The sequence below is a fragment of the Felis catus genome, chromosome D1, assembly GCF_018350175.1.
Source record: "Felis catus isolate Fca126 chromosome D1, F.catus_Fca126_mat1.0, whole genome shotgun sequence".
Lineage (NCBI taxonomy): Eukaryota > Metazoa > Chordata > Mammalia > Carnivora > Felidae > Felis > Felis catus.
Window position 1 is genome coordinate 58492997 of NC_058377.1, and position 23118 is coordinate 58516114.

The following is a 23118-nucleotide window of genomic DNA, read 5'->3' on the forward strand; positions in this document are numbered from 1 at the left end:
ACTTTGCACAAGTTCTTAGTGGTAATTTCAACTAACATTTCTATCCAACAGAGTTTCAGTTCCTGCATTCAGCTTATGGTAGGAGAGCTATTTTTCCTCATCTGTATTATGGCCTATGAATGTGTTATCTCGTAACAACAGTAGATTCCCTCTCCTTCCCTCCCCAAATCCCATCCCTTAGGCTTGGGCTCCCCCAGGTGGCTCAGCAGCAGTTCCTAAAGCATGCAGGAACATGTCTGATGGTGCAAAATCATGGGTTGGAGACACACATGAACCGTCCCCTAGGGCAGCAATGAAGGATCATGGCACTAAAAGGCGTCTTTCCCCTTCCTCACCTCCGGGGTCCCATCTGACCTAGGTCAGAAACTTTCACCCTAACCTGGCTGCTGAATTCAAACAATCAAGTGAACAAAATTCTTCAGCCTGTATGGCTCCTCTCTGTTGGCTTTGTGGCAGCTCCTGTGGAGGAGTACCTGGATCACGCCTATAAGAACCCCAAAACACAATCTGCCCCAGGATCAGATTTTCCATCTCCATTGGCAGTCTGACATGTTTGAAAGACCTGGTTGACTTTAGATACAATCTGTTCCCTTAGCCCAAATCTTGAGCTCTAGCTCATTTTCAGGGCATTTTCCTGGATGGTGAGAGGTGAGGGCCAAGTGTGCTAACTAAGTGGGCAGTGTGGACTCCAGGCCCAAAGCACCACGGGAACTTCTGGGCACCTGTGAGGGTCCCAGCAGTGTAACTGGACTAGGTCCTTTTTGTCACAGACAGTAAGGGACCATGGGAGGGACTTGCCACTTTCACTACTCTCACCTGGGCTGCTCAGGACAATGTTTTCATTAAAATCTCTGCACACTTTCTCAGCTTTTAACCTTGAATTATTTGGATGTTGAATATTGAATTTGTGTATGGCGCATCTTTCAGGAGATGAGCTGTGAAAATTTCTCCTTGCCACTGCTGTGGGCTGAGTGATCTTGGGCAATTTGCTAATGTCTCCAAGCCATAGATAGTGTTTTGTTACAGATGTTCTCTCAGCTCCCTCTAATGTTAGCAGTCTATCCTCTTATAATTTTATTATTTTTGCCAGTCACAGACCTCTCTTGTCATTTATGGAGAGTCCATTTTTTGTTTGCCTCAGGATCTATGAACTTGGACAGAAGATTCCATAAAAAGTGAGAGAAGTTCTCATGCTTTCTCACCCCTCTAGTTATAGCATCTGAAATAGAAATACTAAAAAGTATGTGCGGAGCTCTTCTCTTCACAGAATGCTTTGTGCCAGACCCTGCACTGGCTCTTTAGAGATAAAGACTAGTGACACAAGGTCCCTATTCTAAAGGAACTCAATTTAGTGGGGGAGACAAACAAGCCAGCAAGTACAGGGGTTTCTAAGAATCACAGAAACTGGGATAGCGAACCATATGGGATATATGAAGGGGCTGTGGTCAAAGGGTGGGGAAAAGAAAAGACTTCATAGTAGAGGCAAGCTCATGATTGATGGCTTAATAAATCTTTACCAGGTGGCATTTGGGGAAAGACAGGCCAAGAAAAGTGAACCATGAGCAAAAATACAGAGATGTGCTGTGACACTTCTTGGCATATTCTGGGAATGATAAAGTTTGTGTGGCTATAGTGTAGGGTTGGAAAGTGAGAACAGTGAGAGACTAGAGAGATCACAGGGCTAGATCATGAGGGGCCTTGAATGCCACACAAGAAGTTCAGTCTTAGCCTGTAGGCAGTGGAGAACCGTGGAGTGTTCTTAAGATTTTGTGATTAGGTTTAGGTCTTAGAAATGTCTCTTGATTGCAGTTTGTAGATTGAAGTTGGCAGGTGTAAAAACAGAACAATGAGGAAGCAGTTGCAGTAGTTAAGAGCTGATGAGAACTTAAATTAGAGCTGTCTATAACTGTGGGGATGGAAGACGAGCAGATACCAGAATTAGAAACTGTTAAGACTGGATGACACTTCACTTTGATCCTCACGTCAACAATATGAAGCAATCAGAGAGAAGTTATTACTGCTGTGTTATGAGACAACAAAATAAAGATTAAGTGACTTGCCCAAGGTCCCCCAGCTAGTAAGTGGCACAGCCCAGGTTAGAACTCAGATTTCCTGACCTACTGCATTATTCAGGATGATGGTCCCTTGCTGCCTCTCTTCCTTGTAAGTGTGCTTAACAGATTGTTCAAAGTGTCAGAGGGCGTGAGGGCCCCGTATCCAGGGAAGTGAACAACCCAGCACCTGGATGTGGGCAGCATGCTGTGACTGGGCCATGGCCCTTCACTGCCAAGGGTGTGTGTTCTCTCTCTCTCTCTCTCTCTCTCTCTCTCTCTCTCTCTCTCTCTTTCTTTCTTTCTCCCTTTCTCTCTCTCTCTCTCCTTTTTAAATTGAAGAATACATATACAGTAGTACATAAAGTGCACTAGTCTCAAATGTACAGCTCAGTAATATTTGACATATGTATACACTTGTATTTTACTACCACCTAGTTGAAAGTGTAGAACATTTCTAGGAGTTGGTACCTTTCATGGCACCCAAGAGCGGGCATGCCTGTCAGAGCAGCCTCCTCTATTACTGTGCCTCTAAAGTTTCAGTTGGATTGTCTCTATCCCACAACTGAGCTCTCAGTTGCTACCACCAACACAATGGGTTACGTTAGAATTTTACATGGAAGAGGAAGATCATATGGCACAATACAACAGACCAATGAGGAAGTCAAGTTGTCAGCTAATATTTGTTGGTTTTTGTAGTCTTCATATTTGTCCAGTTTTAAATTATAAAGTACTCAAATATAGAGAGAAACATAGAAAATCCCAATATTTGTTTTCTTTTCTTTTTTAATGAAACCAGAAGGAAATACCCACTTCTTCAGGACATACACAGTTTAGTTCACTTGATCAGTTAGATAGGACATAATCAAAGGCACAGTCGCACTTGCTTCTTTCCTGGTTAATCTGGAATGTTATTTTATTGTGCATAATGCTGTCTTGTTCACTCTCTGGTTGGCGTGTGGCTGTGTTGCATCCCCAGCTAGCCCATAAGTACCTTGTGTGCGGTGACCATGACCCACATGTGTTCCTGTCCACTGTGGCGCTCCCCTCAGTGCTGAGTGCAGTGTAGGCTTCAGTTACTCTTTGGTTAATCTTGATTTGCTTTAAGTGTCATGCAGTCCTTCAGACTGATGTCAGACTTCTGGCTTATGATGAAAATTATGGTGAAGTATGCACCACTTGGGGGAAAAAACTGGCCTGGAACAGGACATCCAAATTTTATGTGGCTAAATTCAGGCCTTCTGCTCCCTGATGGAACCCTGTAGGGTCTTGAGGACATCTGACTTCTCAGAATTACGTGTTTCACTTTTTAGGAAGTTGTTTGGAGTGACCAGGGCTTTCCAGCCACATTGAGTGGCAGATTCTAAATTTGGAGACATCTTGATAAGATTTTTCAACACTAATTGGATCCTTTATTAATCCCCACCCCCTGCTCCCACCCCGGGGAAAAGAAACTCAAGGTAATTGTTTAAAATTGACTGCCCTCCTCCTGTATTGTTTGCAGAGCCATGTCTTGGTGTCCAGCAAAGGCTTTGGACTCTGCATGGAATTCTGCTGGGTGTCCATTTCTTCTGCCAGAATTCTCCTTTTAGTGTCACTTTCCTGCCCATGATTTCCTTCTCATTTCTCAGCATCTGCTGTATATATTGCGGGCCATTAATGCAAGCACAGAGTCAGCCTAGAACAGCTACACTTCTAGCCTTAGTTTGGCAAAACAGCAGGGTCCTTGACCTCTTCCTCTGGCCGCAGTACTCCCAAGGCCGAAGGAACCAGAGGCATTACCTGTTACCTGGATGGGCAGAGGGGTTATGGGATCTCTCTGGAGGCGGGCTGTCCTTGCCCTGGCAGAATCAGAGTGGACAGGCATACTTCTCATGCCACCGTGCTGCACCTTAGCCCCTTGTTAAAATGTTTCCAGTATATCCAACTATTGGCAGTGTAGCCCCCACATCCTGCTACTGTTCTTTAAAACCCCTCATACCCAAGATGTTATTTGAGTGGAAAAGATACTATTAAAATTGTTCTTCCTACTCTAAATAGAAATTTGGGTCAAGAATGGTTTCTCCTTTAGGAGAAAGTATATCAAGAGAAATCTCTAAAAGTTAGGCATTTCCCCCCTTTGAAACCCTCTTTCCTCTCTCCTTCCCCACAGGATACCACGAAGGTAAGTTTTTTGAGTCATTCCCCACTTCCAGATCATATGAAACATCATCCTTCAAATTTCTCAGGCTAAGCTTCAGGTGAACCTGAGAAGTGTCTGCAGATTTCAGACTGGGCCTCATCTCTATTTTACACCTATCCCAAGTTTGACATAGAATTTCTTAATGGCCCAGCAGATCATCTCTAATTCATGAGGAGATATCTCAGGTGGGGCACAGCAGCACCTCAATAGGAGGTATAAAGGGTGTGCAAGATGTTTATCTGTCTGGCTCCAGCTGGGTGTACAGAAGAAGAAGGAATGGGAAGAGCCCCTGTGGACAGCCTATGCCTCCTGAACCGCCACAGCTCAGTCCCTTTAAAAGAGATGGCAGTCCAGTAAGGTTCATGTCACGTGATAATTCTTTTGAGGTCTCTCTTTGAAAACAACTTATTAAATACCCCCCAGGTGAGATTTCAGACATGAAAAATGAGTACTTGGTTGATGTGGCCCAGTACACAAAGGCTCCAAGTTGTGATATATTCATAAGAAAGCGGCTAAGGAATATCCCAGAGCCTTAGGCCAGAATGTCAGTAGGAGGTGGTATTCATAGGCATCTTCATAAGGTTTTGGTAGTGGATAGAAAACCCTGGCTCTCTTAGTGTAAACTCAGATTTCCTTGGTTTCAAATCATTTGGAAGCTCACTTCAGCACTCCCCGCAACCCACTCGCCCATCTCAGAAAGGCTGAACCATCCTGTGTGTCTGAACAGGGCCCCTTGGGTTATATGTTTCCATCCAGCACAAGACCCTTGCTTTGTGTCTGTGATTGGTGGTGCCCACTTCTTATTTCTGCCTAATGCCATTCTTGTGTCTTCCCTTAAGCAACTCTGCTGATGAAACAGGCCTGGCCACAGAACTCGTCTTCCTGTGGTACTGAAGGCACCTTCCACCTCCCAGTGGACACCGGGACCGAGAACCGAACTTACCAAGCATCCTCTGCGGCTTTCAGTAAATACAGCCTGTCTCCTCCTTTCCTTGTTCCCCTTGGTTGGGACTGATTTGTCTCTTAGAAAGAAAGGAAAGGGCACTTTTAAAACTGACCTTGTAAGACACTTATTTTAAGAGGTTCTCCTACCCACACAAAAAATTGACCTTCCTCACGCAGGGAAGGTCATCCTCTTTGATCATGTACCCGGCTTTGGGGAGACACAAAGCAGTGAGGGAGGGAGGAGGAAGTATGCACCTGGCCAACAAGTTTGATAAGGGAAGAACTGTTACTACATTTTAAAGGAAAGAACATTTGAAGGCCTGTGGACCTTTGGACAGAGAGGGCTCCTCTAGCTAGCACAGGGTTTCACAACCTTGCCATTATGGACATCTGGACCAGATAGAAATTCTTTGTTGTAGGGGGCTAACTTGTGCATTGTAGGATGCTAAGCAGAATCCCTGGCCTTGCCCCGCCCTCTTTCCCCCCCATCCCCGGATGCCAGCAAACCCTCATTATGGCAACCAAAATATCTCTAAACATTGCCAAGTGTCTCCTGGGGAGGCAGAATTGCCCCCTGCATGAGAAATATTCTCCGAGTGGAAGCTACACTGTGAGAGCAAGGTATGTACAGGGAATCCTCAGGGAAGACAGAAACCATCTGGCCAATCAGATTGGTTATGTTCATCTTGAGGTTCAGTGGGGTGACTGATGGTTTCACCTTCACACCTGATGTTTACTTTTTTTTTATGTTTATTTATTTTTGAGAGAGAGAGAGAGAGAGACAGACGGAGTGCAAGTACGGGAGGGGCAGAGGGAGAGGGAGACACACAGTCTGAAGCAGGCTCCAGGCTCTGAGCTGTCAGCACAGAGCCTGATGCAGGGCTCAAACTCAAGAACTGCGAGATCATGACCTGAGCTGAAGTCGGACGCCTAACCGTCTGAGCCACCCAGGTGCCCCCACACCTGATTTTTAATACAAGATGTCTCTGTGGGTAAAATGAGGACCAGTGTTTAGAAGTTACTGAGTGGCATTTTGACTCCATATAAGGAAGACTTTGTGCCTTGTTGGAGCTGTCCCAAAGAGGAATGGCTGGCTTTGGTTGTGGGGAGTGCATTTTTCTTAAGTTGTGCCAGCAGAAGCTTGACATACCCTTAAGAGGGATATTGCAGATAAAGCCTGATAGTTTGTAGTTCAGTAAATTATTAATCTATTAAGTGGATTAAATGAATATGCTGCATTTTTTTCTTTTTTTTAATACCCAATATTATTTTCTCCTTAGTTACTGTTGCCCCTAGATGTCGTCATCAACTTACATTTAAACAACCTAACTCTTCACCTTTAGAGAATTTGCTTTCATTATCACCCTCTCATTTAATCTACACTATAGTCCTATTATGGTGGATTTTTATTCAGGTTTGAAAGCTGAGGCCCAGAAAGGTAATATGTCCAATGTCATCCAAGTAGCAAGCAGCACAACTAAAAAGATATCACTCAGGTTTAAATTTCAGGTTAAGTTTATTGACTTTTTTCATGAGATTAATTGTACTCATTAAGAGAGGGATGGCAGTAGTAGGGAGTTTTCTCAGGTACCTCAGGTAGAATTGAGCGAACATATGTGTAAATGGGTTTATACATACACATATTTTCTCTTAAACCCACACGTGATTGTACATGCATATAGACACACCTACTATAGTTTAGCAGAAAGAGGCCTGGGATGGAGACCAGAAGAGTTGGATTCTAGACTTGGTTCTGTACAACCTTGGATAATTTATGTCCATGTAAAATGAGGGGGCTGGACTAGGCCCTCTTGAAAGTTCTGTCTAACTGTTAGACTCCTGATTCTGTCACCAGGGTGCTGTGTACTCAATATCTACCACCCCAGCAGGGACCTTTCTGGCTACCCTGCCCGTAGTTGACCAGCCAGCCTTTGCTCACATATATATCTCCAGGGTATTCATTCCCTCCACAGGCAACCCTTTCTACAGTGAGAATGTCTGAATATTAGAAGGCTTCACCTTCTCCTGTGTTGAAATCTTCCTGAAGTCCCACTGAAATGTCCTGCAGCTACCTCCCACTGTCCTCACAGGCTGTCACAGTCGCTGGAAAGGACCACAATGTGCCCCTTTTCTTTAAAGCCAGTAGTGTGTGAACCTGTGGAATTTTAAAATAGAGGCTGGCTCGCCTGCCCCTCTCACTCCCACCAGGCTTCCTGCCGACACAGATTTTGTGGCTTCTAATTGCTACAGAAAATTCAGGGCACTTTAACAAATTCAGTTTAATTTTACTAACACTTGCTAAGGCTGTTTGTAATTGGGTCTCCCTCCTACTTATTCCACACTCTCTTGTTCGGCTATCAACAAGGAGACTTGGGCGTCAAGGCAAGACTCAGACATAGAGCTTTGTTCAGACATGTAAATCTGACGGTCAATAAACCGATTAGTCTAAAAGGCATCCTTGATGTAAGGATCAATGCCTTTGAAGGTGGTAGGGGCTCTCCAACTGAAAACGATTTATGGTAGTGCAGAAGGATTGAAGAGAGGGCTAAAACAGTTTTTATCTCACTAATGTGCAGACTCTATTTATTTTCCTGTTTGATGGACCCTAAAATTATAGTTAGGGACCTGAGAGAAAGAATAGGGCCTCATAAACAAAGCCTCTTTCATAAGGCAGAGCTGGGACTTCTAGTGATCTAATTCCCTTTTTTCTGTCACAGTATTGCCTTTATTTCAACGTTTATTTATTTTGGGGACAGAGAGAGACAGAGCATGAACGGGGGAGGGACAGAGAGAGAGGGAGACACAGAATCGGAAACAGGCTCCAGGCTCTGAGCCATCAGCCCAGAGCCCGATGCGGGGCTCGAACTCACGGACCGCGAGATCGTGACCTGGCTGAAGTCGGACGCTTAACCGACTGCGCCACCCAGGCGCCCCCACAGTATTGCCTTTAATGAAATGATGACATGAAGGCCAAAATGCCAGATGTCCAAGATTGGACTGCAGAGACCTATAACTCAGAAAGGAACCGCTGCCCAGGTCATGGGAAGCCCTGAACTCTGAGCCAGCTCTGCACTGATTCGCTGTGCGATTTCGGGAAGGTCGCTGCCCCCCTCTCAGCTCCAGATTAATTTGAAATGTAAAAAGTTGAATGCAAGTCTCTAATGTCCTGAAGGCATAGCATTCCAAAGTCCTAATCCTGTGACCTTCAGACTTAGGTAGAAGTCCATTCACAAGTGCCAGACCTCCAGTGAGGGAGCTGAGTCTAAGTTCATTTCAGGAAAATCAGTGAGGTTTTTTTGTTTTTTGTTTTTGTTTGTTTGTTTTTGCATCATCAAGCCCAATAGCGTCTTTTACTTAGATGCACAGAATAACAAATCCTAAATTTTGCCTTACCCAAGGTAGCTGAGGCTATAGCTCCAGGGGACTTTATAATCCTCAGTGGTACGGACAGGACTGTCAGTCAGTTGTAGAAAGTCCACTGCAGTGATTTTCTCATAAGTCTCACTGAAATACTCAGAGACTTAGAATGTCAACACTAGAATGCCTTCTGATACTGTCCAGTCCAAATGAGGGTATTCCTTGAGAGAAGAATTGACCTGACTCACTGATAAAGCCCAGGATGGGAGCCCAGGCAGTTTCTGCAGCCTCTTAACACAGGTGGAAACCTTGAGAACTATTGTAGTTGGAGGAAGGAGCACTGGGTCCTGAGTCCTGGCGAGCAGTTGCTCTGTGTCAGCCATCTGTCCATCATCTCATCTGTGAAATGTCTGTGTTGGGGGCTTAATGATCTCTAGCTCTGCTTCTTCCTTCTCAAACTGTCTGGACAAATGAGCAAGGCCTTCTTCTGCAGCATCATCTTTTGGCTGCCAAGGGTACTCTGGCTGCTGATTTGTATTCTGAGTATATGTGTATCTCATTTCATAACATGAAGAAAGGGAAACATTTTCAGAAAGAGTTATTCTTAGACTTGGAAACCAAATTCTCCTGCAGACTCTTGGTGCTTTTTGATTTTCCTTAGAGAGATAACCTCAATACTTTGTAAGGTGGTTGATTGTCCTTGTGGCATAGAGGAATAGAGCAGCCTTCCCCTAGGGATAGAAATTCCAGAGCACATTCTTGGGGAACATAAAGGAAAGTTGCCAGTATCGTTGGCTTGTTAACTTGAAAGAATTGTGAAGTCATGGTATTTTAAGCCATACAGTTTTAGAATCTTAGAATCCTGGAGTCTGTGTTCCAAGTTGGATCACACAATGGAAGTCATAGTTTAACCTCTCTATTGTAGTCTTTCAGACCAGTCTCTGCTTGCACACCACCAGGGCAGGAAGCTTACTAAGTGTTTCTCTATACAGTGAGAGAGAGAAAAGAATAATAGCTCACCTTTATGAAATGCTTTTAATGTGTCAGGCACTATTCTGAGGGCTTTGCAATTATTAATTAATGTATTTATCCCAGCAACCCAATGAAATAGGTACTGTTGTCCCCATTTTACAGATGAGGAGACTGCTGTTTTCTACAGCTGTTAAATAGCAGGGCTGGGGTTCAGACCCAGGCAGTCAGTCTGGCTCCAGACTACTCATAACCGCTACTCTGTGCTGTATAGCTTTCAGAGACAGGTATCTTAGGATTCAAGGGTATCCTGCCCTTGTGCATAGAAAAGAGATGCTTTCCACTCTGGCAAGACTCCTCATAACCTTATTTTATTCCTTTAAATCAGATTGAGCAAGCTATCCCTGTAGAAGTCCAAATAATAATAATAAATACTCTAGGCTTTTCAGGCCATATGGTCTCTGTCAAAACTACCGTTGTAGCAGGAAAGCAGCCATAGTTGAGAAGTAAATGAATGGACATGGCTGTTACAATAAAACTTTGCTTAGAAAGATAAGTTGCAATTACAAAAACTGTAGTTTCCAGGTTTTATGTATTCATTTATTTATTTAATTTTATGGTTTATTTTTGAGTAATCTCTACACCCAGCATGGGGCTCGAACCCATGACCCCAAGATCATGAGTCGCATGCTCTTCCGACTGAGCCAGCCAGGCGCCCCTATAGTTTGCCTGTTTTAAATGTTAATAGCGTGCATAAAAGATTCAGTGGTAAATTAAATTTGTGAATAGTCTCCTGCATATCCCTATCTTGGAGATTCATAGTTCATCCTGTCATTTTAAAACTTCTCAGGGTCATGGAATAAAAAACAAACCTATTTATCTCTATTCTACATTACTGCACTTTTTTTTTAAATTTTTTTTTCAACATTTTTTATTTATTTTTGGGACAGAGAGAGACAGAGCATGAACGGGGGAGGGGCAGAGAGAGAGGGAGACACAGAATCGGAAACAGGCTCCAGGCTCCGAGCCATCAGCCCAGAGCCCGACGCGGGGCTCGAACTCACGGACCGTGAGATCGTGACCTGGCTGAAGTCGGACGCTTAACCGACTGCGCCACCCAGGCGCCCCATGCACTTTTTTTTTTAAACAGTGATTAAAATCCTTCAGAATGCTATAGTTCATCGCACAGTCTTGGGACATGCCCATTTTGAGAACCCCCACCTTTGTTTTACAGATTAAAAAACCGTGCCTCCAAGGTGAAGTGCCCCTCAGATGGCTCCTTGTAGGTATCACAGACTTAGACTTCTGTCTGCCCCTGCAGTATCTGCTTCACCTGCCTTGACCACATATCATAATTAGTGCCACAATCTAGAAACTTGGAGGAATCTGCTCCAGACTTCTCTCAGCTGATTCGCACCTCCATGTCTAGTTTCTCTTTTTTCACAATGCTACCTTCTCCTGAATGTATTCTTTCCACTCCATCTTCATTGCTACTTATTTCCCAAATGTATTTGACCACAAAACCAGTTTCTCGTGGAATAAACTATGGATCTGCAGATGGAAAAGTAAATGACATGATTCCAGGGAAGAGGACAAGGATGCCTTTCGGTGGTGTCTTTTGTGGTGACCAAATAGCAGCGTTCGTATCCTACTGAGTACTTCATCAGGGTCCGGGAGGTGGGGGGGGGGGGGGGGGGACGCCAGGCCAGTGCTGTGGATGGAGACAGATTTGTGACCTTACAGCAGCTTGCTTTTACTTGGAGATAGGGTAAAAGAGACCTAGGATCTTTAGAAAAATGGGATTTTAGTTCAGGAGGAGATCTTCATTCTTAGCCTTCTGATTTAACAAAATAGGAAACTAAAGCCCAGACACTTGATAATAGGCACACCAAATTGGAAAAAAAAAAAAGCCTGAACTGAAGCGTTGGTCTGTTTTCTTCCAATAAAGCACCCCTCTCTGCTCTGCCCCCCAGTCCCTTCTTGCAGAATCAGCACCACGTTGCTGACAGTCCTTGGTGAGCATCTTGTAGGTGAAAGACCTTACTTTGAGACAGGAGAAGGTCAGTGATGTACCAACCAGACTGAGCCTGGATGGGAAACCCAGGGAAGAAGTATCAGCAACACCCCATTGGAGATCCAAAGCCAAGGTCTTCTGGCACTGTCCCTTCAACTTAGAAAGAAGGAGCAGTTTGTAAAAACACTTGCCCTTTCTGAGTCCGTTGTATAGAGTAAGAGAGTTAGGGGTCACTTGATGATCACTTGGTTTCCATAGAATCATTTCATTTTGTGTTCTGTGAGTACACAGTCTGGTTCCTGGGTGATTTATGTCTCAGCTTTTTCCTGTGGACATAGGATCTGACTCTATTTTCCAGAGCAGTCAAAGGTAGCACAGTTTAATCGAGTCGCTGATTGTGAGCTCCCTGGGGCCTAGGTTTCAGGTTGATGTGAACTTTCATGACCCCTGACTTGAGGCAGAGGTGGTTCCCTCCAAGCCCCAGGAGTGGGGGGAAAGGCTGGCTCTGAATGGTGTTTTCTGTGGGCTTTTCACCTTAACCCTCTCAGGGAAGAAGGGGAATGTGGGAGAGAGAATTCCAAAAAGAGAGACACAAGGAGAGAAAAAGAATAAGGGGGAAAACAAAAGAGAAACAGCAGCAGAAGACACCTGGGCTGCTGAGTGAGGGGACAGAAAAGCAGGAAGACAGAGTGCAATAAAGGGCAAGTGGGCAGAGGGTCTCCTGTCTGTGTGTACGTGCCTGTCCCACAGCATGTAGACAGAATCCCAAACTGTCTGAGCTGCAAGGGTCCCTTAGGAGATCATCTGGTTCCAGCCTCTTATTTTATATGTCATACCCCTGAGACCCAGAAAAATACAAGATGCCAGAATCACTTGTGTGCCCCGTGCACCAGGACTGAGGGAGCTGCCTCTGGGGCCAAGGCTCTCTGGGTGGAGCCCTGTTCACTGTTCTCATCTGTGTTTCCAGCCTGGAATCAGCCCATCCTTGTCTGGGGAGTCGTGACTGGGACCTGCTACCTTCTGACAATGTTCTGTCCACTAACTGGAAGTCTCTCTTATTGCCTTGGTACAGGATATACTGCAGGGACACCGTACAAGGTCCCACCGACCCAGAGTAATACTGCTCCACCCCCCTACTCCCCATCACCCAACCCCTATCAGACGGCCATGTATCCAATCAGAAGTGCCTACCCCCAGCAGAATCTGTATGCCCAGGTAGGTGCACGTGGAATTCTGGGCCCACCACTTCTGCAGGTAAAGGAGTGACCAGCCTAGGAGGGTTGGGGGTGGGTGAGGAAGAGAGGGAAGGCAAGTTCGTGGCTCTGGCCACTTGTCACTATTATATCATAGAAACGGTAGCCCTGTAGTCTACACACTCCCTCACCCCACCTCAGCCCCTCAGGGGTGATGCATGAAGCCATTGAGATGAATAGCGCCCAGAATGTCAAAGGAGTAGGGGCCCCTGGAAATCATCTCGCTCAATTCCTTCTTTTTTTTTTTTTTCTGGAGAGAGAGAATGAGGGGGAGAGGGAAAGAGAATTTTAAGTAGTCTCCACGCCCAGTGTGGAGCTCAATACAGGGCTCAGTCTTACCACCATGAGACTATGACCTGAGCTGAAATCAAGAGTTGGACGTTTAACTGACTGAGCCACCCAAGCACCCCACTCAATTCCTTTTTATACAAGTGGGGAAGCTGAGACCCAGAGGAGAGTGAGTTGTCCAAGGTCACACAGGGAGTTGTTGGTTGAGTCAGGATGAGACCCCATGTGTCTTGGGCTTCTCTCCCTAACCTCCACACCTACCCTTCCTTGATAAAGTCTGTGAGCTGAACAGGGAGGAGATAAGTTCTCAGGCTCTGTCACCAGTTCCCTGTGTGACCATCAGTAAGTTATTTCTCTGAGTGCCTTAGTGTCCCCATCTGGGCTCTTTCAGCTAGAGAGAATGTGTGTACTCTGAGGGGATGGCTATGACAGGGACTATATGAGGCTCCAGCATACCACATGGCACATTTTTTCTGGGGTGACAGTTCTACATGAGGTTTTTAAGTAGTGAGGAGAACACTTTTTGATTTAAAGAACAGCTACATTGTTCAATAGAATGCAAAACTTTTAAAAGATAGAACAGTGGGCTGGAGATTGTTTTTCTGGTTTGTGGTAGGCTGCTTTGCACTATGTTTTCAGACCTCTGGGATTATAAACCCATATTCTGAGGCTCCTGTCATTAGTTAGTAGAGGCATTGGGAAAGCTCTGGAGTAAGATGACCCAGGGGGCTGTGTCTACTCCCCACAAAGGTCACCAGGCCTGTGGGCTGTGGCAGCAGGAAGCAGCCATGTGATCTAGGCAGTGGGAAGTCACCTAAGACAACTGTCTCCATCCTCATCTCTTTGCCTAAAGAGAAATAGTAAGAGACATCTGGGGAAATGCTCTGCATTTGTGACAGTCCCCAGTAGGTAAAACGGCAGTACTCGCACCAGTGTGATCGCCCCGCTGGTAATTCCTCATGTGGATGCACACAGTGGTCTGGATTCACCAGCCCCATCCATATCCTCACTCACTGACTGTGGTCGCTGCCTTTACATTTTAGGCAGCTCATAGAAGCACACTGCAGTAAGATCCAACCATTTTAAAATGTCAGAATTCGGGCTGTTACCTATTAGATCACATAGCAACCCTAGGAGCAAAGGAGGACAGGGTTGGAGCCTTATTTTTCGTAATTCATAACGAAAAGCTGAGCCCGTTACTGCACAGTCCAGAGTCATGTAGTAAGACAGACACAGAGTCCCAACTGGGGCCCAGACCTTGTATCTCTAGGTCCATGCTTATCTGGCCCTATCCCATAGGGTCTGGGAGGAACAGGCTCCCCCTCCCTTTTCCTCCTCCCCATGTCCTACCCCACATCTCCAAAAGCTTGTGTGACCTCGGCCTCTTTTCTCTCAGGGAGCCTACTACACACAGCCGGTGTATGCTGCCCAGCCCCACGTCATCCACCACACCACGGTTGTCCAGCCCAACAGCATTCCCTCCGCCATCTACCCAGCGCCTGTTGCTGCCCCCCGGACCAATGGTGTGGCCATGGGCATGGTGGCCGGCACCACCATGGCAATGTCAGCAGGTGAGGGCAGCATCTATGTCAGTGTCCATCCCCCTTCTCCAGAAACTCATGACAGACTGGATAACACAGTCATGGAATCGAGTGTCCCATAGCATGAGAAATTCTGTTCTGGGGGTTTCTGGGAATCTTGTCCATAGGGATGAGAAAGATTTCACCGAGGAGGACATACTGAGCTAGACCTTAAAGGGTGAACAGAAGCTAACCAGAGAGATGGAAGAGGGGAGGGAGGGCAGTCCAGGTGGAAAGAACATGAACATAACATGTTCACAGAATGGAAATGGTCCAAGGCCCTTAGAAAAAAGGGGCATGGAGTTGGAAGAGCAGCTGGAGTAGTCAGCAAAGTAAAGTGGGGAGCTAGCAAAGGAGTTCAAGCAGAGGAGAGATGGTTTTGGTTTAAACGTTCTCGGCTGCAGGGTGGAGGCACAGTTATGTAGGAGAGGCTGGAAACAGGTAGGTCGGTGGGGAGGCTGTCATTTAGAGGAAAGATGATGGCACTAATACTCTGGTAGCAGCAGGGTTCTAGAAGGGAGTGCACGGGGCTAATGTTATTGAGCAGGCAGAAGCTTAAGCCCCTGTCCAATAATTAATTGTAAGGCATGAGGGAACCCTTTTCCATTTCTGGCTTACTCCAGAAATCACATCAGAGCCCTGCCCTTCAGGAACCCTGAAGATAGGGATGGAGACGACACCGGGAGAGTAAGTTTAGGGAAGTCTCTGGATGCGCGGACATTCAAAAGAAGAGCGTGAGATGACAAGAGGGTTGTGGATAACTTTTAGAGACCCAACTTTTAAAGAATCATTTGAGGGAAGAGAGTACAAGGGGTCTAGTGGGCAGGGGGTGAGAATTGGGATTTTATGTGGCCCCCTAATGTAAGGGGTTGTTGAGGCCTCATTCCCTAAATCAGGTTAGCAAGCTATCGAATATCTGCTTGGTGCCAGCCTTCGTTCTGGTCCTGGGGACCAGTTACTGATAGATCAGACCAGAGCCCTGCCTTTAGGAACAGCAGGGCCCATGAGAAATACAACCATATAAACCAACAATTCCCACTCGGTACATTACAAAAAGCATACAAAGAAGAGTAGAAGGAGGCCACTGAAGATGAGTGATTGACTCTGTCTTGGCGTATCAGCAAAATTTTCCCTAACGAGATGAAGCCTGGCAAGGTGGGAGGGGCAGGAAGTTCATGAGCAGGTGGGGGGCCCAGGTTGGGGAGCAGTTGTGTGAAAGACCATGGCTTCATCCTCTTCATCCCAGCACCCTGGGACAGCCTCACTGGGTTTACTCTTCTCTCTGGATGCTCAGGTACCCTGCTGACTGCACCCCAGCACACCGCGATTGGGGCACACCCTGTGTCCATGCCAACATACAGGGCCCAAGGGACCCCTGCGTACAGCTATGTGCCCCCGCACTGGTAAAGCCTGCAGCCCATCCAAGTGAGTGGGGCCTGGGCTGGGAGAGGTAGGAGGATGACCAAATACCAGAACCGCCCCTAGCAAAGCACAGGTGTTGGTAGGGGCCAGTGACAGTTACCAGTTGCTTTCCTGCTCTGAGTTCAGTAATATTACCCTTAGTGATAGCTGTCACTTTCCATATGTTCTAGATACTTTACGTATGTTATCTCATAATCCTTAGAGCAGCTCTGTGAAATGAGGATTATTAGTTCTGTTTTACTGATAAATGCATAGTTCAACATCACTGAACCAGTAAGAATTAAGCTGGAACTTGAACTCCAGCCCTCTAGTGCTAAATTCTGTGCTCTTTACCTAGTCTCTAGACTTCCTTTAACTCTGGTCCTCATTCTTCAGATGCAATCTTACCTTAATCAGATGTTGGTGATGATAGTGGGGGAGGGGGGCAGCTGGAGACCTTGGGCCAACATCCCCCCCACCCACCAGCTTCGTTACTGCCCTCGACTGCTCCTGAGGGACATCAACTTTTAATACCTCTGCCCTACCTCCTGATCTCCCCTACCCTCCACGTCCTCCAGGAGCTCTCGGCACTGGACAGGAAGCAGGCAGCTCCACTAGGGAGGCACAGAGGGCTCCATTTAGGGCTCCCACAGTGAGGGGAGGGGATCCAGTGGCTTCCTGAAATGGCCTGACAGGAATATCCTGGTCACTAATGGCTCTCCTCTTCCTTCCTCAGATCTGGAGTCACACATTGTATGCAACTACTCAAGTCTTACACAGGTGCTGGAGCAGTTCCCTAGCAGCACCACCTCTATTTGCAAGAAGAGACAACGGAAGTGCAAGGGTCACTTTATGCATCTTTAACGGTTTTGGTTTTTATTTTTGGTTTTTGTAAAAGCTGCTTTTTCTAATCTCCTGCCTCTCCCCAATGTCTCCTTCTTAGCAGCTACCCTTCCAGCTCTGTCCCCTCCTCCTGACCAAGCACATCCTCTCTGCTCTTCTCTCCTTCCCCAAGCATCCAGTCCCCGGGGATCCTAGTTTAGTGGCAGAGAGCAGGGTTTATTGCAATGGTTCAGCTGAAGGTGTGATTTCCTTTGAAGAGCGTAACACTTGTGGCCCTTGGGTCTAGGGTAGGAACTCAAAGCTGTTGAGCAGGTTACATCTCTGGGAGATTGTTCTTTATTTTTCCGGAACAAGATTAGTTTAGGACGTTACTATGTCCTGACACAAAGGAAATGTCTTCTGAGAACCATCGCAACAGACCGAGAACAGGACCACCTGAATTAGGTAGGAGTGTTCATAGCAGCTTAATACCCCAGGTGAGAACCGGGGGAAACCAGATTCTTTCTTTGGGAGAACTTGAGGGAGGGTGGGGGGAGGGAGGGCACTGGGGGAAGGAAGAGGGGAGAGAGGTGCTTGCCTGCTGGCTTTGATTTGTAAGGTCTCTCGCCAAATTGTCTGGGCCTGGACCTTCTGATTTGCACAGTGTTGTTAACTGACCTGGCACTTCCTCAAAATGTAATTTTGACCTCAGTCCTGCCAAGCAGCTGCAGGGTGATGGTATCCCAGCCTCCCAAAGCCTTGGAAGGCCAGATGCCCTATGTAATCCAGACCTTGGCCCTTGAGCCCACAGGGACCCACTCTGATGAGATGCTTCCTCCTGATTAGAGTGGGAACCTATGGCATTTCTCTCCCTTCCCTCTGCCCTTCCCAGTGCCAGGGCTCACCAGCCTGTCCGTGGGGCTCTTGGTTATCTTGTGCCATTCACGGCCAAAGTGAAGGAACCACATTCCAGGTGGGTGCTGGCAGCTCTGAAGGTCAGGATAGTGAAGGAAAAGCAATAGCAATAAACATTTCATAGACTCATGGAACTGACGGGACCTTAGCAATCATCTCATCCATTCCCCTGTTTGATAGATGAGGAAGCTGAGGCTCAGAGAAGATGAAAGAACTTCCCTAGATCTTGCAGTAAATTAGCATTAAATGCAGGCTTCCTACCTAGGGGCATGTTATCCACAAAAATTTAACTAGGGATGGATTGGCTTGGTTTTGTAGAAATTAAGTCAGCAGCACTCACACCCGGTGAACTCTGGAACAGTCTCTGGGCTCTTGTTTCTGCTCTTTTTCTCCATCAATTCCAAAGCGGGGTTAAAGACTGGGCAGAGGTCACATGGGGGCAAATGGCAGGAACAGAAATTGCAAATGAAGAAATAGCATTTGGAAATTCTGTGAAGACATCTAGAACTTTCGTTCTATACCTGACTCCAGCCCTAGGAGAAGGAGAAAGCGGGCTGGCTGAAAAGGAGGATCTATGCTTTTAGGACAAAAGCCCCTCCTCCTGAAAAGAGAAGGGGACAAGGATGAGGCCCAGGAGGCATGGGAGAAGAGGAACCCCCAAGTCAGGAGTCCAGGCTAGTGTCAGCCAGGAGCCCAGGTTGCCCAGCATTGTCCCCTGCACCCAGCTTTTGGCTGAGCCAGCAGCTCCTGTGGGGGTGGGGGTGCAGGAACATTTTACTGTACAAAATGGGATCATTGATAACATTTGGGACTTTTAAACAACTCTTTTCATTTTAAATTCACATGCACTTGGACATACCCTTACCCCTACCTCCCATGTCTCCCTTAAAGGAGGAAGAAATCAGGAAACTCTTGAGCCAGAAGGACCTCAGAGGTTGTCTGGCATTCCCAGGAGGGCAAAGCCCATCAGCATCCAACCCAGAGCCAGGAGTTAGGGGACCCACCTTCTTGGCTTTCCAGGGAACTGCAGGACCAATAAGGAGAAACCTAGCTGTTCTAAATGGTCTGTTCTAGAGTGCTGATGGGGTTTCATTTTAAAACAACAAAGTTTCCCAGTGTTAATCCATTTTTTGCAGATACCTCCTCCTGCTCTCTGGTTTTGTAAGGGTGGGTGAAGGTTGTTCTAGATTATGTCATATGTGTGTGGAAAATGCCAAAATAATACTAATGATAATAATAGGAGACCTTTGCATTTGTCAGGTGCTTCATAGATTTCAGAGCACTTCACAGCCTTTAATTTACTGGCCCTGAGAGAGAGAGAGACGGGGTTAGAGTTATTACACCCATCTAACAAATGAGCAAACTGATTGTAGAAGAAAAGGGAGCTTGCCAAGGTGAGCAGAATGCTAGCTAGTATCCTAATAGGTTTCCATGTACCCTGCTACCTCTAGGTGGGCTGGGTAGAACCACAGAGAGGAAGTAAAAAGGGGGAGACCTAGGAATGGCCCTGTTGCTTTTGTTCTTTCTATGCCAGTAAGTAAAAACTAACATCTAGTACCTCACAGTTCACAAAGCAATTTCACATCCATCATGTGGCTTAACCCTGTGAAATAGATTATTCCTCCTATTTGATCCATGAGGAAACTGAGACTTAGGAAAGCAAAGTGATTTGCTCATAAGTGGCAGAGCCACTTGAATCCCAGTTTGTCTGCTTTCCCTCCAGTCTGACTGCACATACAGGCTTGAGGACTAAAGCATCTGCTCTGCACCCTTTCTTTGCCCCAGTATGTAATTCCACATCAAAGACAGGCCCCAAGGCAAAAACAGGGTGCAGAAAGGCTGTGGTCTGCAAGAGCCCCAAGTCCAGCACCCTCTTTTCAGTGTGCATGGTGGAGCCCCAGTTCTGCTGGCCTCCCCCTCTTGCTTTGACGGAGATCCACAAGCCTGGCCAAGCTTGGGGAGTCATCGCAAAGGGAACAAGTCCAGGAGAGCAGGGGTAGTAGTAGTGTGCCTCTGGCAGAATGAACATTCGTGGCGGGATCATAGGCATCTCTTGGGAGGCATCTAAAGATACTGGGTAGCCCATTGGTAAAGCTGGACAGAAGGTCAGAGCTGGAAGGGCCCTGTCATTGTTAGGAAGGCCAGCAAGCCAGAGAGGACAAGGAGTGTGCCCACATGACATAGTGAGCTACAGTGCTGGCACCAGCATGCAGACACCTCCACTCCAGTGCCTGCCCCCAGTACCACAAGCTTGGTGGCCAGGGTTAGGGGTACAGGTGGTTTTAGTCACCAGCCAACCCTCTTGGCTTCCCCAACTTGTACCTGACTCCCTTTCCTCATTAGCCTGGGGCCCAGGAATCTGGAGTCTGGAGTGCCCCCCAGTGGTGAGAGCCTGAAACATAACTTTTCTGCCACTTGTGAAAACATTTTTTTCCTCACGAGACGGGACAGTTGCTGTGGCTCTTCTCTCTTGGCAATGACCCTAAAGTGTATATCCCCTTATCTAAATATCGAACAAGGACACACAAACCTATCCACATGTTTTTTTAATGTACAAAGTGCTTTGACATTCATTGATTGCCAAATCCTCATTTTATAGATGGAAAAACTTAAGTCTTAAAAGGCTTAGGAGACTTGGGGCACGTGGCTGGCTCAGTTGGTAGAGCATGTGACTCTTGATCTCGGTTGTGAGTTCAAGCCCTATGCTGGGCCTAGAGCTTACTTTAAAAAAAAAAAAAAAATGGCTGAAGAGATTTGCCAAAAGTCATACAGTTAAGACAAAGAGCTGAGATTTGAACTCTTCAAATCCTCTGCTCTTTCTGCTGGCACCTGCTGGATCTCAGTGGCAGGCATTAAAGAAGGGGTGGGCTGCTACCTGTCTGCTCCAAACAGAGGAAGATTCCAAAAGACCTGGGGAGCTCAGTCTTCCCAATTGAGATTTTTTATGAGGGGCCCCGAGGACCCTGGCAGCACCAGGAGGATGAAAACTGGCAACAGAAGGCCTAACCTGAACATAACACTTTGGGGTCATGATGCCGAGAGCTGAAGACACATTCAAGGGCAGCCCCCAGGTTTCTGTCCATTGAAAGACCCGTGTCCCAGGGAAGCCTGCATACCCCTTGCTTTCTGACCCCGGAGGGCCTGCCCACTGTCCAAACGCAGTGAGTCGACACGCCCAGGGGACCTGATGTAGCCTTGAATGGCCAAAAGCACATGCCTTCAATCCCTGGGCTTGCTTTTCCTATGGGTGAGAACCAGGACCAAGAGAGACACTGTATAGTTCCAAGTTTGAGGTTTACCAATCTCAGCTGGAATGCTCCTTTGGAGGGGCTTACTCTGTTCTGAGTGGCATTGAGAAATGAATCACATGGAGCATAAAAGGCAGGCAGGCCCTTAGTCACCAAGTTCTGGCGTCCTTGTGTAGACAAGATTTAGCCAAGAGCCCCAGTGAGGCCCTGGCTGAGCCAAGCCCGGAGCCCTGCATATCAGATTCCTTGGGTCTGCCTCATGGCCAGAGAAGGAAGGCCTAGAGGACATGGATCTTGGTCTTTGTGTGGTCTTGGTTATAGCACTCTGGCTGGATTAATCATTTAGGTATCACCATGGCATTTCTTAGTTGCATTTGAGTGAAGATAAATGGAAGCCCTGTTTTTCCACCCTCTGTTCTACCACATCACTACAGAGTGTGCGGTCCCCAGCTGCTTGCCAAGCTTCAGAGTCCAGAGAGGGGCAGGTTAGGCAGTGGAGTGAGCAGGTAGGAGGCAGGTTCCGTGCAGGGGCACAGCCCCAGGGGAATCCAGGCCCAGCCCAACAGCAGAGGAAACTCAACCAGGCTAACATTGAATTCCATTCCTGAGCCTCAGAGATCAAGTTTCCATGGGCATGCCAGGTTGGCTGCAGGGTTTGTCCTTTACCTGTGTTCCCTTCTCCTAGAAAACTTGTTTCTGAAGTTATGTATTACATGGTTCCAGGGCCCAGCCTTCACAATTCCTGCCTGGCAGGCCAGCTTCAACATTCCATAGCCAACTTTGCCTGAGCCAGACTTGGGCCCTGTTCCCTCAGTTTCTCCAATGGTTATTTTCTATCTTGCATGCTGTTGAGTCCAACCCAGTGGCCAAGTGAGGAACACAGGAGTTGGGACTGGCTGCCACAAAACCAGAAAGGGTAACTAGAGCTCTTGCTTCCCTGCGGCTGCATCCATAGTCCCTGGGCATTCATGCTGTGGCGGTGAGGCCCTGGACCCATTGCAGCTCCTGGCAGAGTGGGTACTCTCCTTCCTGAAGAGAACCTATAGAACAGCTTTGCAGATAAGTACCAGCCCATAGGAGTCAAATGGGTGAAATCCTCTTTGGGCCTGACCCCAGCAAGACCAGCATCTCAAGGCTCTAGCCTTCCTCCTCATGCCTGTGAGTCAGGAAAAGAGTGGGATTGCCCACAGACCACCTTCTGAAGTCAGCCAGATCGTGTGGATCTATGGTGGGACTCAAGCTCCTCCTTACCCCAAGGGGAGGTAAGGCCAGGCCTCTAGCAACTTGGAGTTGTCTATAATGACCTTTAAAGGCCCAAGGGTCTATCTCCTGACTAAAGGCATTGCATCCCTATATCATATCACGTGACAGAGAAACCTGTTCTCGTGGCATGTAACATCCCTGTGAGAGCATTGTATATGATTTTGTATTTTTTAATTCATTTTAATCTACAGGTTGGAATCTAATTTTTAAATTTTATTGGAACTCACATTTTAAAAAGAAAAGCATTTAAAATAATAATAATAAACCTTTGACCGGTGTCTTCCAAGTAGTTTGATCAAAGAACTTATCAGTGTTTTCAAAACACAGCCTGGAGTGTAAAGATTGGAAAGCCCCGTGGCCTCGCCTTGTGTGTATGAAGTGTAAATCTGGTTTTGTTTTGTTGTTTTGGATTCTTTTGGGTTTTTGTTTCATTTTGTTTTGAAGATCAGATAGTGATCACTCTGAAAGATTGAAGCCAAGAATTTGTAACTATGATATTTACTGTAAGCTGTAGAACATTCAATAACTATTAAAAGAAAAAAAAGTTTCCAAAAAAAAAAAAAAAAAGTCCGGGGTGACCAGACTGGTGGTTCTTGGGGCAGGGAGACACCACCTCTTAGGCCAGTGAGTCCCCTGGGTTGCTCCCCAAGCTGATGCTAACCTTGTTTTCACTATGCTGCATCTCCCCTCAGGCATAGCAGGGCTTCCTTGGGATTCAGTTGAGGGGTCTGGGAAGTGACCATCAGCACCTGGACTAATTGAGGTGTGTGATACACGGCCAAGAGGTCATAAATGATGAAGGCTGCCATCTTCCAAGGCTCACCGTGTGG

At 46.7% G+C, this 23118-nt stretch overlaps 1 protein-coding gene, 1 long non-coding RNA gene and 1 other non-coding gene across 7 annotated transcripts in view; 1 reads left to right on the plus strand and 2 right to left on the minus strand.

Moving 5' to 3' along the window:
* The window catches only part of FAM168A (family with sequence similarity 168 member A), a 205460-nt gene extending 182782 nt beyond the window's left edge, over positions 1 to 22678 (plus strand). For 2 of the 5 annotated variants that reach the window (XM_019811851.3, XM_019811850.3), the window contains 7 exons: positions 52 to 78; positions 4204 to 4215; positions 5073 to 5198; positions 12591 to 12733; positions 14456 to 14630; positions 15934 to 16064; positions 16777 to 22678. In XM_019811851.3, the coding sequence (XP_019667410.1) occupies positions 52 to 78; positions 4204 to 4215; positions 5073 to 5198; positions 12591 to 12733; positions 14456 to 14630; positions 15934 to 16046 (596 nt within the window). In that variant the 3' untranslated portion in view covers positions 16047 to 16064; positions 16777 to 22678. The remainder of the gene's footprint in view (positions 1 to 51; positions 79 to 4203; positions 4216 to 5072; positions 5199 to 12590; positions 12734 to 14455; positions 14631 to 15933; positions 16065 to 16776) is intronic. The other 3 variants (XM_023239452.2, XM_023239454.2, XM_023239453.2) reach the window with 3 other exon arrangements.
* LOC123380474 lies at positions 2820 to 10187 on the minus strand. The gene is made up of 2 exons (XR_006586303.1): positions 8572 to 10187; positions 2820 to 5255 (listed from the first exon to the last, which is right to left on the minus strand). It is a non-coding gene; the product is annotated as an uncharacterized LOC123380474 (long non-coding RNA).
* TRNAM-CAU lies at positions 10146 to 10218 on the minus strand. The gene has a single exon. It is a non-coding gene; the product is annotated as a tRNA-Met (tRNA).
* Positions 22679 to 23118: the final 440 nt, after the last annotated feature.